Genomic DNA, 17,649 nt, shown 5'->3' on the forward strand with positions numbered 1-17,649 from the left:
ATTATAAATAGCTTCTAATTAGCTCCTCCAGCCACGAGCAACAGAGTTGTTCATTAGGCGGCGACACCACTCAGAAGAGGCAAAGCGAGGCTGATGGAATAAAGTATAAGGATGTAGCAAATCCCTTTGGCTTTCAATTGTGACATTTTAATTTTTTTTTGTCTTTTTTCAATTATTTGAAAGATATTCACTTGAGCTCAACTGCAGAATTTAATTAACATCCTATCCAATTGGGAGCAATAAATAATTGTTTTAATAATTTTACCGAAACATTCAATGATACTTTTGAATGTACTTTTTGGGTATTGTTTTAATGCTTGTTCTATGTTATAAAGCCTATTTCAGCTGCGCTTGAAAAAGTCCCTGGTCAATAATGAAACCTTCATGCGTCTGTTTTCTGTTTGTGGGCTGATGAATTACGAGTTAATTCCAATAAGTGCATATCACAAAACCTAATTTGCGATTTGCAGTAATCAGCATGTTTGTAATACAATCTTCGAGAAAAAAAATCATGTTCCAACAGGTGATAATAGTTCCCTTTCTACGTGACTTTTGATGGATTATTTATTTTTCTGAATGCAACAAGAATAACAAATGTTTAATTAAACGCACACACAAACACAAAGACACAAAAGCTCTCTCTATCTCTCTCTCTCACACGAATTCACACACACACACACACACACACACACACACACACACACACACACACACAAGCTTTCACTTTCACACACACACACACACACACACACACACACACACACACACACACACACACACACACACACACACACACACAAACATACACACAAGCTTTCTCTTTCACACACACACACACACACACACACACACACACACACACACACACACACACACACACACACACACACACATGCTCTTTCTATCTATCTAGCTCTCTTTCGCTCATGCAAAAACACACACACACACACACACACACACACACACACACACACACACACACACACATGCTCTTTCTATCTATCTAGCTCTCTCTCGCTCATGCAAACATGCACACACACACACACACACACACACACACACACACACACACACACACACACACACACACACACACACACACACACACCACACACACACACACACAAACACACACACACACACACACACACACACACACACACACACACACACACACACACACACACACACACACACACACACACACAATAACAAACACACACACACACACACACACACGATAACAAACACACATACTTTTTTCTTTTATTCTTTTATTCTTTGAAAGACATTTTCTTTGTGTGTGTTTGTGTGTGTGGTTGTGTGTATTGTGTGTAACACACAGCAAGGTTTCGTCCTTTATAAGTCATTATTGGGGAACTCTGAATAAAAGGGTTGCCAAGCAAAGAGTCAGAGTCCTATGTCATCCAGTGCATAGTGAAACAGACAATATTTCAGATACACGCAAGAAAAATAATTTATAAGCTTCTTTTAAAAAGCTAGGCGTGTTCCCCTCTCAGGATAATGCGGCTTAAGCTCTTTATTGACTTACTGTAATAGGGCTTAACCTTCTGGATGTGCACAGAGAGCAGCATCTGCTTTCATGTTTATTCTCCACCCCATTATAGGATACTCTCTCTATTATGATCCATCTGTTCACCTGGCAGGAGCCCGTCCGGTCATTATGCAATAGCTATGCTAAGGGTAGGTCCTCCCGACACAGAGCCACAGCAGTGCCTGCTTGTTGTTCCTCGCCTGAAAAGAAGATTACATCCAACTGTGATATTTGTATATTAAACTATGGTGATTTATTACAGGGACTTTGACATTGCAGAAAAAAAATCCTATTATGTTTAGATTACCCGTAAACAGTGAGTAAGCTATGGAGGTCTTGGAATAGGTTGTTTGTTTTTGAACTGCTGAAATTCAATGATGGCATCATCTGAGAATTCAATTAAAGGGATTTATGTAGTTGGAAATGAAACCGCTGGTATATCCTGAGAGGAGAAGTGCAAGTGCAGGGAGAGTCAGAGGTGTGTGTTACTGCCAAATAAAGGTTATAGAGCAGTCTTTAATTACAGTAATTATAACACTATATTGTAGCGCCGCACACATCATTACCTTTGCAACTGACAACGTGACCAACTAACAGCATTCTGGGAAGATGAAATAGTTAGTTCCACAAGAACAGCAACAACAACAAAACCACAGCAAAAACCAGAACAACATAAAAAACAACAACAACACAATATAATACACAATATAGGCTACACATGATTTAATGCAAAGAATGGTTAGAATAGTAGGCCTATTTGCCTTTTCTTCATAGTGTACATTTATAGGAAATAATGCATGCTTATTGTTTATTTTTCTGAGCAAAGGAGATAACAGTGTTATCTCAGATATTGTTTAGCAATGCTTCTAAACAATATTTATGCCGACACACAAGTTGTGTGTCACCAACTCACAGAAAACATCATAAATCAATAGTGTCGGTGAATGTGAATTCATTCTTTACTAAAAGATAAAAGTCCTATTTGGAAAAAATAATAATTCTTCTCATGTAAAAGTGTAGCCTACTATCGTACTGTCTGAAAATGTTTTAGTAAACAAGAAACAAAAAAACAGTACTTTATGTTCGTTTTTTGGTTGTAGATGAATGTAATAATGTAAAAAGTCGAATATTTGCTTTTTTAAAGTACAGTACTTTTATAAAGTACTGCACAAGTACCATCCACCGTGTTGACCATGATTGAGGCCGAAGTAGCTATCATAGTCAAGTGTAATGGGTTCAACCTGCGACTACCACTGTCTCGGGCTGCAATCAGTAGGCTATTTTCAGGAAGGACCGCTGCTCCAATCACTAGATCCACTAAAAAGGAGCAGTGATTTAAAGCACCTTCTTCACCACTGTTATAGCTGCCACAGCCCCCTCTACTCAAGCCCCAACATGCATATAATTGTACAAATACTTTCATTAACAGGCCACCAAACACTATAATCCTGTAGCTTGTGCTTGTAGGACTTGTATTGTATTTGTAAATAATGGATCACAGGTTTTCTGAATTGTCCTGACTGAACTCCAATTGGAGATTACCATAGCAAGCAACAACAGCACACAAAAGGCCCTACAAGGAGGAGGACGGGGAGAAAGATCAGGATAAACACTCAATATACGACCCACAAAGCAAATCAAATCCACAAAGCAGTTGGCAACAGCCAAAAGCACAGGGAAAGCTGTTTGATCTGATGGAAGGACAAGACCAATCAAGAAAAAACTATCAGCATCAGCACCCACTGAGCGGGCTTCCTGAGATGTAAATGCACCGTGCAGTGATTGATCCCCCATGAACAATGCTAAATACAAAGTAAGGTAATCCTATTATTAATCAAGCTGCTATGTTTCTTCTCAAATGTTGCGGAGTTAACCGCCACCGCAAACGTTTTCATGGTTGTAGACTGATGACCAACCCAGAGACTGCAGGTATCAAAGAAAAGAATACCAGATTGGTGTTTGCATAAACCCTGTCTACATATTGCTATCAGGTATCAGGAGTGATTGGTCTGTTACATTGAGGGGAAAAAGTGATTGCTTTTAACAGCACCACGCAAGTAAACACTCAATAAAGCCGTATGTACATAGTCCTTTATCACATTTAAAGGTCTCAACGGCCTCAAAGTTGGACGTGAAAAACCTCCCAACCCTCCTTAAAGAAACCCTGATAGTTGAGAGAGGATTCCCATTGTAGGACCAGAACCAACACCAGACGAAGGGACCTTCAGCGTTTCTAATGTGGAGGGAAGCCATGCATTTAGGATACTAGGCGGATTGCTGCCCAATGCATAGAGTAACACTGCCCTCTGCTGTATTAGGAAAAAGGTACTTTTGTTTCAATTTGATCTGTTGTTTTTCCGACTGATCAGTAAGGTAGTAGTCAATAATTAATTACAAGGATCCCGAAAGAATAATACACCTTTTTTTTTTTTTTCATTGGGCAATACAAGCGTTATCTGTTTTCAAGAAACCAAATGTTGTGTGTATCATAACGCAAAGCAGTTGTTGAACCTATATAAACCTTCAACGTTTGAGTTAAGATTTTGCATAATCAAATACAAAATACACCTAGAGAAATATGCCTAGACTTCTTTATTGATACATTGGATAGGGTAATCTTCTATGAAAATATAACCAATGTTACCTCAATAGGCCTCACATTAAACATTTAGAGATAATGACGTATTTTGAATAACAGGAGTATTGGTCACAAAAAAAGCGACACAGTATACGTAGGAAGCTAATTAGGGTAAAAGCGATTGGCAGTGTAAATGAATACCAGCACAATGGTAACATTTTAGGCTGTAACACCTGGGCAACAGGTGGTAAGGGGACACCCCTCCTAACGGGGACAAAGGTTGTGTAATCATCCAGCAGGTTCAGGATTTGGAAATTAGAGATTATATGAACAGGGGATACAGTGATCTGGTTACCAAATATATTTAGAAAAATTTCGCCCGTTTTTTTCACAAGCAGACCCCAAAATTCCAAATCTCTTGTCGCATAATGTTTACTGAGGATAATGGTGCTTCAGCATAGAATAGTTTGAACTAAATAAATACAACAAATTATAACGCACCATCATTAGCACCTAGTTTTTCATTACCACGTTCATTACCACAACAACTAAGAGCTCTCTGGAAAGATGAAGACGATATTTACATAGCCACAACAGCAACAACAACAGCAACAACAACAGCAACAGCAACAACAACAGCAACAACAACAACAACAACAACAACAACAACAACAACAACAAGAGTAACAACAACACCATTAAAACAAAAACAATAGAGCAAATAATATTTTTCAGAAGCACATGGAATAAAATTCTGAAAACATGTGATAAATGTTGAGAGACAGTTGTCTTTGACACCCAGAGCCAGGAGAGGGCGCTCATATTATAGGGAAATATAATTTACCTTCCTTTCGAGGACGTGCACCGTTAGGAGCATTTTCTGGTGCTTCGATATTAACCCAGTAAGTGGTGAGAGTGTAAAGCAAACCATCGGCGGTGGAAACGGGAGACCCGGTAACCTGTGACTCACTGGCCGACTCGATGGCAACTTCAATCCGACCCCCTGGGCTCGACCAAGTTTAACCCCTCCATGCACAGAATGCCAAAAGCCTGGTTAACCGTGTCTTTCTACGCCTCTCTCTCTCTCTCCCTTTTTTCGCACACTCATTCTCGCTCCATCGCGCGCGTGCGTGCGTGTGTTCGTGTGTGTTTGTGTGCGCGGGCGTTTATGTATGTGTGTGTGTGTGTGTGTGTGTGTGTGTGTGTGTGTGTGTGTGTGTGTGTGTGTGTGTGTGTGTGTGTGTGTGTGTGTGAGTGAGACTGAGTTTGTGATCGCGCGCGCACACACACACACACACACACACACACACACACACACACACACACACACACACACACACACACACACACACACACACACACACACACACACACGTGTTTAGAATAGACATGGGGAGGTTTGGGGAAGAGAATCTTGTTTTTGAAGAACAAGAGATGGATGATGGACGGCGAGCGTTTGGATGGTTTAGAACCATGACAGTGGCTCCGATCCAGTTTTACTGCAAAAGCCGGGGTTTCGAGCTTTCCCTGACCATTATTTTATTTACTAAATGCCAATATTCCTCCGCAGGGTCATAGAGTATTTTGAAGAAATTGCTAAATGTGTTGCGCTTCAGTCCTTGTCTTATTTTTTCATCATTATCATCATCAATGATAATAGCGGTCTATATAATTTTCAAAAAACAAATATCCCTCAAGAACCACGTAGCAATTTTATCCGGGAAGTCGGGTCTATATTTTCAGGAACTCATCGGTGTGTGCTTCGGTCACCACTTAACGATAGCCATGGCCACCGTCAGAGAGTATACCGATTCGTTTTCTTCAACTTAATTTTTCACGTTTCACCCAATTCTGCTCCTCGTGACTATTCTCGGAACGGCGGGCATTGACCAAAGTATGCAGATGTGTGGTTCTCCTAAATTTTCTGGTGGCATTCATTGCTGCGTGGCAGCAGGCTGGCTGCGGAGTCTGAAGTAGCCGCCGCTCGCTCGCGCAGCTGAGGAAAACAGAAGCGGTCGGCCACAGAGCGCTCGAGACCCCAGCTCGCAGCCGCCCCAGCATCTCCTCAGCACTGGCTCCACGTCAAATAACACCATTTAGACCTCCGGAGATCGCTCCGTGTCGAGTGTATTCGGAGGCTGCGTCCGCATCAGCACTCGTCCATGGTGAAACAACGATAACGCCGACCAGCGCGATCCCCCAAAACTGGGGTTTTAACCACCGCTCGTGCGACGACAGCTGTCACCGGAGAAAGGAAAGTGATCCATCAAATGCGTGCGCGGATGAGGCAGGTTTCCGCTGGATTTAGCCCATCCGACCGTCCGTCAAATGGGCGAAGTTAGGACCAACGCCACGACATTGGATTACCGTATTATGCGATATGCATTTTTGAGAACTGCGGTGTTCCTTCACTGGAGAGAGGCTAGCTAGCTCAGTTAGCCGGCTAGCTGGCTAAGTGATCCAAAGTGTGACGTTCTCTACCCCCTCCAGTATTTTGGACATGAAGAAAATAATTCGCTACTCATAGGGTCGGAAGGTAAGATTTCTTGTCGGCACTGTGGTATTTTGTGATAAGCTATGCTTTGGGGGGATGGGGTGGGTGGTGTATGTGTGTGGTGTTGGGGGGGGGGGGGGGGGTTTGGGTGGAAGCCTGGCTAACGTTTTGTAGGTCCAGGCTACTGCTGGAGGTGTTCGTCGCCGCCTTGGTTTTCGTGATAGCGGCTCTCCCAACGCGACACCCCCCTCTCCGTACACAACACCACTGTGGCTGGGGTCTGTGGAGGTGTCACTCGCAGCACAGCATGTCCATCCAACGAATGCGTTCGTGGACGACGAGAATAGGTTAAACGAGACGAATCGCGGTGGAGTTGGACGCTATTTACTTTTCCTAGTGGATGCAGCGTTAGACTCCATGCAGAACAGTTACGTTTCAGCAAGTAGACGGGGCCCGTCCGTATGTTTGTGTGGGGGCCAAATGTTATGCTTTTGTCATCTTCTTGGACACAGTCGCGTCGGGTGGGCTCCTGTTGTTTGTGTATATATCCGTTCACATGGGTTATCGGTGTGCGTATCGGTGGTGGGGTAATACTTAAGACCCATGGATGAACGGGGTTCTTCAGGCGTACTGGATGGCTTAGTTATCCAACTCACTACAATGTTAGCTAACCTGTTTGCTATCCGAACCACTTCCAAAGTTGCCAGGTTTGCTGCTGGGGTTCAGGGCTGATGCTTTAATCCCCTTCTGAGTAAGTCGTGTGGTTGTGTTTTTTTGCTCGTTTGTGTACAGTCCTCACAGTAGTCCTCACTTGCGTTTCGCCTTGGTCGTTTGGGCAAATAAGACCTTAGTTGTGAACAACAGGCTAGCTAACGCTAGCTACGTTGGAGCATGCAATTGCTTTGTGCTCAAGCTTGAGTAACAAAAGCTAACGTTAGCAGTTGTTGAATTTTTAACCTCCTTGTCATGGCAGTGTGGTTCCCTACCAGTTGTTTTCCAATGATTTAAAGGCAAAATATAACATTACTGAGCCTCGTAACGGTTAGCGAAATTTAGGACAGTCCTCAGTTAATACCTCTAGTAGGGGTTGAGCCACCACCAGTAGCTATTGTTTATTGCTTAATAGAAATGCACGCACAAAGCACATACACATCTCCAAGCTTTCAATCTGAGAAGGCAGACCATGTGAAATACTTCTTGGCTGCCCATGTCATGTATTTGCGATATACATATTTATTGTGACCTAGAAGTAAACGTCAACAAATGTTGTCTTTGTACACCCACCCCTTGAGTTGAGAGTATCATGTTTATGGATGGAAGCCCACAACTTTGTGACGAGGATGCTGCTGTCCATCAAACGACTAATATGGTTCAAATGACAAGAACCAAAGACAAAGAAGGATTCATACATGATTGTCTTCATGAATATGTCTTTATCATAGCGTGGCATTTGGTTGGCCACGGCAGCCGTAGCAACGTGTTTCAATCTTTTAATTTAAGTAAATAATTTCGCCAAAACAAAGGGGCCATATACTGATATGGTAATTACAGTTTGAGGACATGATTCATTTATGACATGTAAACATGGTAGACCACAGCTATTGATCTTTGAAGCGTTTTTTTCTGATCCACTTGTTTTCCCTTATTCGACTGGCAGCAACTTACTGTAACTAATATACCTCTATGGGCAAAAATAATGACTTAATTTAACTAAAGTTGGTCCAAGTCCACATGGTTTCATTTGACGAAGGCCAGGCTGGAACCCAAGGGTACTTCTGGTGCCTCAGCAAACAATGCTATTGGTCAGAACTTGCCAAGCTCTCTGCCATTTTCCAAACTCATTAGGATTTATTTAAAATGCATGAATGCAAAATATACTGATTATTTGGTTCTGTAATTTAAAGGCTCCATGTTATTTTTAGTCATGCAGGACCATTGGCTGGCAATAAAATGATTAATTTAATTATGGGTCCATTTAGTTAAATTATGCAACAAACGCCATTTGCTAGCCCCCTTCCATTGCACAAACACAATACAAAAAGCTGAACATAAATAGGCTACATACAGAGTAATATAGCCCTTTTTATTCACAAAAATAGACCTAAAGAATGCCTTACCACTTCAAAACCAACAGCTCTCATTCGCAACACAAGTGTCGGATTAACCAAATTCATTGAGACCACAGGCGAAACATTTGTAACATTTAGGCATATATACATGTTCTTCATTACTTTGGAAGATGACTTAACTAGGCCAATATGAAATTATTTTTTCATTTAGCTTAGGTCTGTATGTCATAGTCATTATTCAAGATTTACTATCTCTGCCCTTTATTTCGTTATTGTTCCAAAAAATAGGTGGCAATGGATGCATTTTATCCCAGGACACTTAAGTGTGAATTCTGTAGTTCCAATTCTTCAGTGCGCCAGTTGGTTCCCCTCGGTAAGACGCAGACTGTTTGTTTGTCCTTCCCGCTTCGGTTCAGAATGTCATCAGAGGATAAGACTGTGGACCCCTCTGACCAAGGACCCTCACCGACGTCAAGCAGTGGAGGGGCCACATCCACAGGAAGTCCTGCCCACGCAGACAAGCGCCCCCGTGGCAGGCCGCGCAAGGATGCTGCTGCTGGCACTCTCCTGCCGTCACCACCCTTATCCACATCCAAGACCAGGAAGAAGTATGTTTGCAAAACGGTCACTCATGTCATGACACTTAGCCACAGCTTGCATACATATACCTGGGAATAGATGCAACGGAAAAGAGGAATGTCTGTGTTGTGCATTTTCTTTGGTTGATTCTTCATCAACTGTCATCAACTGTCAGAGTAGTTGGAGCCACTGTTTTCCATTTACTAGGGGATTAACCTGTGAATGGAAGAGTGCATCTGAATTAAGGTTGGCCATGAACGGTTCAAAATGAGCAGGAATCCTCGGTTTGATGGCAGGGAAAGAGTGGTCGCGCTCGGCTGACAAGATTAGTTGATGACGTCGGCTCCTCATAAAATGTGTTGACCTCTTAATGAGAAGCCAATGGCGATCTGTATGCGTACGTTGGAAGTCTGTCTTGAAGATGGTTCAATTTCAGCATTGTTATTAATCAAAAATCATTGGTTTATTAATCTCCATTATGATAATTTGTTGGATCTTGGGGAACTAATTGTCAGATTTGTATTTGACGCTTGATGGACAGCATTGTGATTTGGGCGAGTGCGAAAGTGTCTGACTTGGGGCTGTTATTTGAAATATGGTCATAAATATTGGCTATCAAATGGTAATTAGTTGTTGCCCTACATTGATACTTTATTCTTAACGGCAAGTTGCGTTTGTATATGTATGTTGTTTATTCGGGAGAATTTCTCTGCTGCAACCTACCTTACAATGCTTTTTTCCATGGATGCTGCAAAATGGTATATCTCGAGCAAACTGTTGTGCTGGGAGGTTTACGTAATACTGCAAGATTGACTAGAGAAATCCTACTATTATTGTTGGGCTATGAATGCCTAAAAAACTGGGCTAACTTTTGCGTTCGGATGTAGTTCATTGCCTGTTATTTACATTCCCAGCAAACCATAATACAGGTTGGAGTTGCTGTGTAATGCAGTGCCCTCACAGCTCTTAACTCTCTCCTTACCCTGTCCTCAATCAATCATAATGCCCATTTCTCAAGGGATGGTTTAATCTCTCAGCGTCCACGTTAATACTCTAACCTCAGACTGACCTGGGGCCTTGCCGTCCCTTGATTTATTTTAATGTGCTCGTTAGATGTTTCGGCTCACCATTGCAGCCATCTGACATTTAGTCACCTTTTCATTCGAAGGATTGAGGACTAAACTAGTATTATAATAATAATCTGATGGATCTTGATTATGATGTGGTTATTGTAACTGTTGTGTGAATCTCTTTGTTAAAAGTTAAACTCAGATGGTCAATAGAAACAGCACCAGTGTATAATTGGGCTTATTATGGCGTCAACTACAAATGTTTACGTTGGTGGAATTAGATAGTTAACTTGTCCAGATGGCCCAACAGAAAGAACTGCCATTCCATAATCATCGCTGTTCATGCCACATCTACACTGATCAGAATTATTAGGACATTGAAACTTAACAAAGGCCACCGCCATTCTAGTTTTTGCCTAAGCTAATAATGCTTATTTTGTTAATTGTTTAGTAATTCATTGTGAAAGGATGTGTCAAATATGATAGAACGAAAACAAAGTTTTCATTATTCCAGGTTAAGATATATTTACGTTGATTTAAGGATTATACAGTAGTTTAACTCTCGTGTGTCCTCTCAATAAGGGAGGATCGCCAACAAAAATTCCATGATGCTTTCCGATTTTTAAGCCCTATTTTAGCCATGCAGTTGGCCATATGCAGTTGGCCTGTTTAGAACATGACACCAAGTCGTTTTAGACATTGGTCACCAGAACAATGGATGGTGGCTCACCCAGCTGCATGGAAAGGACATTAACGAGTCACAACCAAACTGCACTATTCTCCTATCCATTATTGAAGATATATTGTGTGTGCATGGCCAAATGCTCTCCTTAAAATCTCAACGATTTGTCATCAAAAAGGTTATCGTTAACCTTTTTTATTTTTAAAACACTGGATTCTACTCCCGAGCATACCTCAAATTCTGTGCTCTGGTAGACCTTATTGTCACAGTTCACTTGTTTTGCCCACTCTCCATCTGCTGTGCAATCCATTCCAGAAAGATTTACTCCAGTTCAGGTTTTTGCCTCTGCTTCCTTCAGAGCTGGAACTACTTGCCCCAGCATTATTTTCACCCTTTTTTTTTTCTGTAGCTCTCCCTCTGTGGTTGGGATTGTGGGGGATAAGTTGCGCAGGCTATGGGGGTTGGACTGGACGTTGAGGCTTTATCAAAAACATTAAGTGTTCTTCATCAGTGTTCTGAAAATGTTGGTTCATAACCATAAAGATTGTTCAGCTCAGTAATCCATCTATTAAAATACTATATTGTGCTTACGGCACGTGCAAGCTATTTGTTGAGGTTAAAATGCTACAATTGAAATGGTGGAGTTGAATATGTTATGATGTACCGCACCATTGTCAGTGTGAGTTCAAAGCAGTAGGTGTAGCTGATTTATCTTCTCCCCCATGTACATCTGTAATGTTCATGGTTATACCTAGCTATTCGAAACGTCATGTGACTTTCATGATGAATGATCGATATTCTCTCGCTGTTGGCACTGAGTTCTCCATCTACACAGCATCGTATACTAGTGAGATACAGTAGCATGTTTTTGAGCAATTCATGTCTTGATTATATAATTGAAAGAAGCAAAAATGTTTAAAACATCCTGTATTTCCTTTTGCCTGGTGTGTCATGGTGGTAATGACAGTGATCCTCATGCATGCCCTCATCGATGGCTGTCCTTCTTGAATCCTTCCCTCTATGCCGTTGTCTTAAGAACGGCATGAAAGGAGGTCCAACACCCATCTTGTTTCAGTCGTGTGCTTCATTTATTGAAAATAATGGCAGTACCAAATGCAGGAGGAATTATGTGATTGGGTAGTTTTGAGTTTAATTGGTGATGGTTGGAGGGAACACTCTTCGTTGTTTACTGTAAAAAGTACCCAGACCCCAACTATGGTATTTGTTTAAATGTCATGGCAACAGCCTGGGTCCTGGTGAGCCAATCACCACAATTTTTGTGTTTCGTGTTGACAATAGCAGAAGTATGTAGTGCATGCTTAGCACAATAGTCATAAACAGTGTTTTCAACCGTTGAAATATTGATTACCTGCTGGGACTTTTCCTAAAGTTTTTCACAAAATGTGTTTATTCAGTTATGCTGAACGCGTGTAGACAATAAATGCCCATGTTTTGGGATAGCTTGCTTTGAAGAGGCACGGTTACGGTTACAAGGTATTTGGGTCAGTTAGGCACTGAGAACCATTGTGTCTGATGGAGATGCCAACCAACAACCGAAACGCCAGATTAGAAAAAAATTGTAGAAGACGGTAATCCAATCGCACACAATTTACTCAAATTGTGAGTGATTAGTCTCTCTTGTTTACCATGATGACATCATTGTTTACCTTCTGTTTTTCTGTATTCTAAAAGCCCCCCTTTGTTTTTATACCCCTGTTAGTTCCCTATCCCCTTTGCTGTCCTTATTAATCGGAGGATCATATAATTATAGGATAGGCTTTTCTTTTGGTGTTCTGGATTTTCAAAGCAGATTCAGTTTCAAATTCAATTAGGAACTTGTTTGATTAAAGCCTGCCATTTAATTAAGACCCCACAATGCAGTTGTGTTCCTGCCATCATTTGAGGTTCTTGGGTTTCTTCTTTATCTGGAAGTGGAAGTCATTTAGAGGGAGGGGTGGATTTGGCAGCCGTCCGATGGTGATTTTTTTTTTCTCTTCAGTGGCAGTGAAAATTACCCCAACCCACCCCCTCATTTCCCACCCCACGCATCCTCTGGCTTACCCCTTGAGACATGCTGCTCTCATTTACGCAATGCTTCCCCCTACCCACCTAGCATGCCCCACAATGGCTTTTGCTGTTTAATTTGTAGCCATGGCAATTATCCTCTCCACATGGCACTTTCCAAGATCGGGTTAACGGAGCTCTCTTATTGGAAGGGTGCTGACACTGACGGATCTTCCCCGACGCGTGAGGGAGGGGCATTGCGTACAGGCAAAGCCCCCGTAGACGTTCTGGTTACATGGGCTGACGTGGCAGTTTTAGTTCTGAAAATAAAACAAAAAAACCTTGAACCATACAAACGGGAGTGCATCTGGTGACCTTCATCAGGGGCTAAGGATCACGGGTGACGGCTGTGGATATTGCAGCACAGTGTGATCAGAAAGGCAGGCAATTTCAGTAGATCCCAGCTCAGCCTGTAGGGCTCGAACTGCTAGGATCTAAAAAGTCGAAATACGGTACTCATTCTCGTCAGCCAAGAGGCCGAAGGGCAGCTGTGATGTGGCGATCTCGTGCTCGTTGGGTCTCTGTCCACCCCAGGCTCTAGTGGTAATTTTTCAGGAGCAAACCTAGACATTTTTCTGGCAAGTCTGAACAAATGGAGTGTAAAGCAATGGGACTCTTCACGTGGCTTTTATTCATGGCCTTACTATATTTGGATGATTTTGATTCCCCTGCCCCCTCAATGATGGTTGGCTCTGTGTTGCGTATTGTGTTGAGTGCTCTTGACAAGGGCTTTTCCATGTTGACATTTTGACTCATGATTGGCACACAGAAAAGGTGATGTATGATTGTTTTTGTTCGTTTTGCTTCATGAGAAAGGCTCGAAGACAAACACCATTTTTGGGAAGATTTAAATGGATAAAATACTTATTTTGAAAAATAAAAAGAATAACGCATTAAAATACTGACTCTTGACAAAGCAAATCCTTTTGGCAAAAATTTAGAATGAAGGGAATGTGTGCAGCATAGTGTTGTCAAATGAATTGACCCAGGCTAGATTCATCACCCTCCTGATATACCATTTTGGGGGGATTTGGATTCAGGCCAAAGCATAAGTCATGGTTATCATGTTAACTGCCTGTTAAAACAAATGGGGGGAATCATTGGAAAGCTGTAATTCCTCGCAATGGGGGGGAAGGTGAGACCATCTATTTCGTCCTTGTGTATTTTTTTATGAGGTTACATCACATTGTTCCTTCATTAATCAAGTGGATGTGGATGAATTTATTTCCAAAGATTTGACATTTAATGCTACCATTATGAATGATTCAGCGCAGAACATAATATGTAGCACATAAAGTCCACATTCTGAAGCTAGTATGGAAGATGAAACTTATGGATTTCCCCCAAAAAAGATTGCAAATCTGATTATCTGAACTGTAAATCTAAATGAAATAGCGCTCGTTTAACTTGAATCCTCACGTGATTGGTTTGAGGATTCCTTGCAACGTGATGAGCTCCACACGATACCTCATGAGTAAACTAGCTCAATGACCAAGTATTGGCATCCGTTCGCCTTCCTGATTGCGGGTTCGTTAATGACGTCTTAAATCAGTTGGTCACGCTTATTACCCTGGGCCTTTTGTTCTGGTTTAACATTCGGCGAGCACATGTTTAGCGCTTGTGCCTCAATAAGCCTGTAATGACTCTCCATTCCACTTGGGACGCAAAGAGAGGAGGCTTGCGCGGGGATGTTTGCTATATTGCTGTGTGTGTGTGTGTGTGTGTGTGTGTGTGTGTGTGTGTGTGTGTGTGTGTGTGTGTGTGTGTGTGTGTGTGTGTGTGTGTGTGTGTGTGTGTGTGTGTGTGTGTGTGTGTGTGTGTGTGTGTGTGTGTGTGTGTGTGTGTGTGTGTGTGTGTTCGTTCTCACACGCACAACCAGAAATATGGTGTAATGAATTAGCAGTATTTGCTGGCTCACGCCACACTAGGTGCAGCCACATCCCTGCTTCTGTTGTGTTGAGTTATAAGGCGCAGCCGTACCGGGGCGTGATGTCAGGGTTTTAATTCCCAAGCTTTCTCGTAGACTTGTCAAAGCAGCAATATCTGTCAGCACGTGCCCCATGCCAAGTGTGCATTATGCACCCACCACCGCTACCCCCTCTGCACCTCCACGCCTCTCTGCCCAGCGGCCTGAGTGCATCCATTAAAAATCAGTGACAGCTGTGACTATATTTAACTAATTTATGACCCCCACCCACCGACCCCCTTTCTTCCTCCCCAGGCCAAACCGAGGCGCTAACCCATGTTTTCTTTCATCTCTCTCATGACATAAAAACGCATTTTAATTTGATATCATTGTCGTTCTTTTATTTGGTGTACTAACCCCCGTTTCTCTCTCTCTTTCTCTCTGTCTCTCTGTCTGTCTCTCTGTCTCTCTTTCTCTCTGTGTCTGTCTGTCTCTCTCTTTGTATAGGGGTCGCACCAGAGGGAGGTTTGCTGCGGATGAGGAGGACAGTATGGATGGGACGGAGATAGCAGAGTCCATAGGTCCTCAGGACACGGGTGAGACTCCCCTACACGCACACGCACACACCAACTCCTGCACCTTCTGCTAGGGAGTGATGTACAACTTGAACTGTGCACTCTCCCTCTCTCACTACCTGGCAGCGTCATGCTGTACAGTATTTCAGGAGAGAGACGCTCTCTCTCTCTCTCTCCCTCTCTCTCGGGGTAGGGTGGATGGGAGCCTTTTCTTTGGCACCCAGAGCTCCTAGTTCTGGGCTATAATTGAAAGGGTTTAGTTTTAGCTGTGAAGCTTTGGAGGGTGTATTTTTTTTTTTGTCTATTTTCCCTAGCAATTTTTTGTTCTCTATGTGTCTGTCTTTCACTCTGCCTCTTTCTCTCTCCATTTACCCCTCTGTCTCTCTCTCGGTCTCTCTCTCTCATTCTCTCGGTCTCACTCTCTCTGCCTCTTGCTCTGCCTCTCGGTCTCTTGCTCTGCCTCTCGATCTCTTGCTCTGCCTCTCAGTCTCTCGCTCTGTCTCTCTCTGCCACTCTGTGTCTCGCTCTGCTTCTCGGTCTCTCGCTCTGCTTCTCGGTCTCTCGCTCTGCTTCTCGGTCTCTCGTTCTACCTCTCGGTCTCTCTCTCGCTCTGCTTCTCGGTCTCTCGCTCTGCTTCTCGGTCTCTCGCTCTGCTTCTCGGTCTCTCGGTCTCTCTCTCTCGCTCTGCCTCTCGGTCTCTCGCTCTGCTTCTCGGTCTCACTCTCTCGCTCTGCTTCTCGGTCTCTCTCTCTCTCTCTCGCTCTGCCTCTCGGTCTCTCTCTCTCGCTCTGCTTCTCGGTCTCTCTCTCTCGCTCTGCTTCTCGGTCTCACTCTCTCGCTCTGCTTCTCGGTCTCTCTCTCTCGCTCTGCTTCTCGGTCTCTCTCTCTCGCTCTGCTTCTCGGTCTCTCTCTCGCTCTGCCTCTCGGTCTCTCTCTCGCTCTGCCTCTCGGTCTCTCTCTCTCTCGCTCTGCCTCTCGGTCTCTCTCTCTCGCTCTGCCTCTCGGTCTCTCTCTCTCTCGCTCTGCCTCTCGGTCTCTCTCTCTCTCGCTCTGCCTCTCGGTCTCTCTCTCTCTCTGCCTCTCGGTCTCTCTCTCTCTCGCTCTGCCTCTCGGTCTCTCTCTCTCTCGCTCTGCCTCTCGGTCTCTCTCTCTTTCGCTCTGCCTCTTGCGATGCTGCTTTCCGCCTGCTCTGAGATTGGCATGGAGGTGCAGAGGGAAAGAGCCCAGGGCTAATGCCCTCTAAAAGCTTTTTAAAAACCCATCACTCTCCCTAGACCCATTTACGTGCCTCCCCCCAGCTCCCAGCTTCTTTACGTGTGTACATTGCATCATGTGACCACGCCTCTCATTCCCATAGATCTCCACTGTTGTTGCTGTGTTGAGTCTACCTTGCAGTCTTGCTTGGCATTTCTTTTGGGGAAACGGATCTAAAAAAAGCTTTTGTCAGGCTTCCATTTCTAAAGAACGGGTCACCCCCGTCAACCTTATTCTTTTCTTCATCTTCATATTTTTCAACCTTGTCTACAAAAGCTCTGGCGCTTACAGCTCTCTCTGTCTCCAGGCTTTTGCCCGAATGGGAATTCACAAGGAGTGCTGCAGAAGAGGGAAGACTGAGAGATATAGAACTCAACCGGAGTTAGTCTGAGGCCAATTGTCACACTTGTTTGCAGAACAAGTTATGTTAGCTTTCTTTTGCATACCTTCATGATGATAAGATTTATTAGAAGGTTTTTGTTTCCTAATCTGTTTTGGCTGGCTTTAGCATACGTTTCAACCACACAGGAATGATTAGCCAGTCAGTGTGTCCCAAAGTCGCAGGATGATTTGTGTTTTGGTTGGATAATTTATTCAAATGATGAGCGTGAAACACAAGATCCCAGACAAATATTGCACGCTTTGGAAATATCTTATTGTTTTCTACTTGTATTTTCTACTCCCTCCATTGCTTGGGATACTCTGCCTTCCCAATACCCCCTGGCTTCCATCATACTGATGAAATCAGTGTTTCAGCATATGGCCTCCGTATTCTTACCACCCCTCTCTCTTACCCATGCCATGTTCCTGACCTGGAGCAAAT

General features: G+C 43.2%; 1 protein-coding gene across 6 annotated transcripts in view; it reads left to right on the top strand.

Moving 5' to 3' along the window:
• The first annotated feature begins 5,887 nt into the window (after window positions 1–5,887).
• kmt2cb (lysine (K)-specific methyltransferase 2Cb) overlaps window positions 5,888–17,649 on the top strand; it is a 78,140-nt gene continuing 66,378 nt past the window's right edge. For 4 of the 6 annotated variants that reach the window (XM_056596970.1, XM_056596972.1, XM_056596973.1 and 1 more), the window contains exons 1-3: window positions 5,888–6,669; window positions 9,113–9,304; window positions 15,505–15,593. In XM_056596970.1, the coding sequence (XP_056452945.1) occupies window positions 9,114–9,304; window positions 15,505–15,593 (280 nt within the window). In that variant the 5' untranslated portion in view covers window positions 5,888–6,669; window position 9,113. Of the gene's footprint in view, window positions 6,670–6,787; window positions 7,379–9,112; window positions 9,305–15,504; window positions 15,594–17,649 lie in introns of those variants that run through there. The other 2 variants (XM_056596971.1, XM_056596975.1) reach the window with 2 other exon arrangements.

Source organism: Gadus chalcogrammus, chromosome 8 (assembly GCF_026213295.1).
Source record: "Gadus chalcogrammus isolate NIFS_2021 chromosome 8, NIFS_Gcha_1.0, whole genome shotgun sequence".
Lineage (NCBI taxonomy): Eukaryota > Metazoa > Chordata > Actinopteri > Gadiformes > Gadidae > Gadus > Gadus chalcogrammus.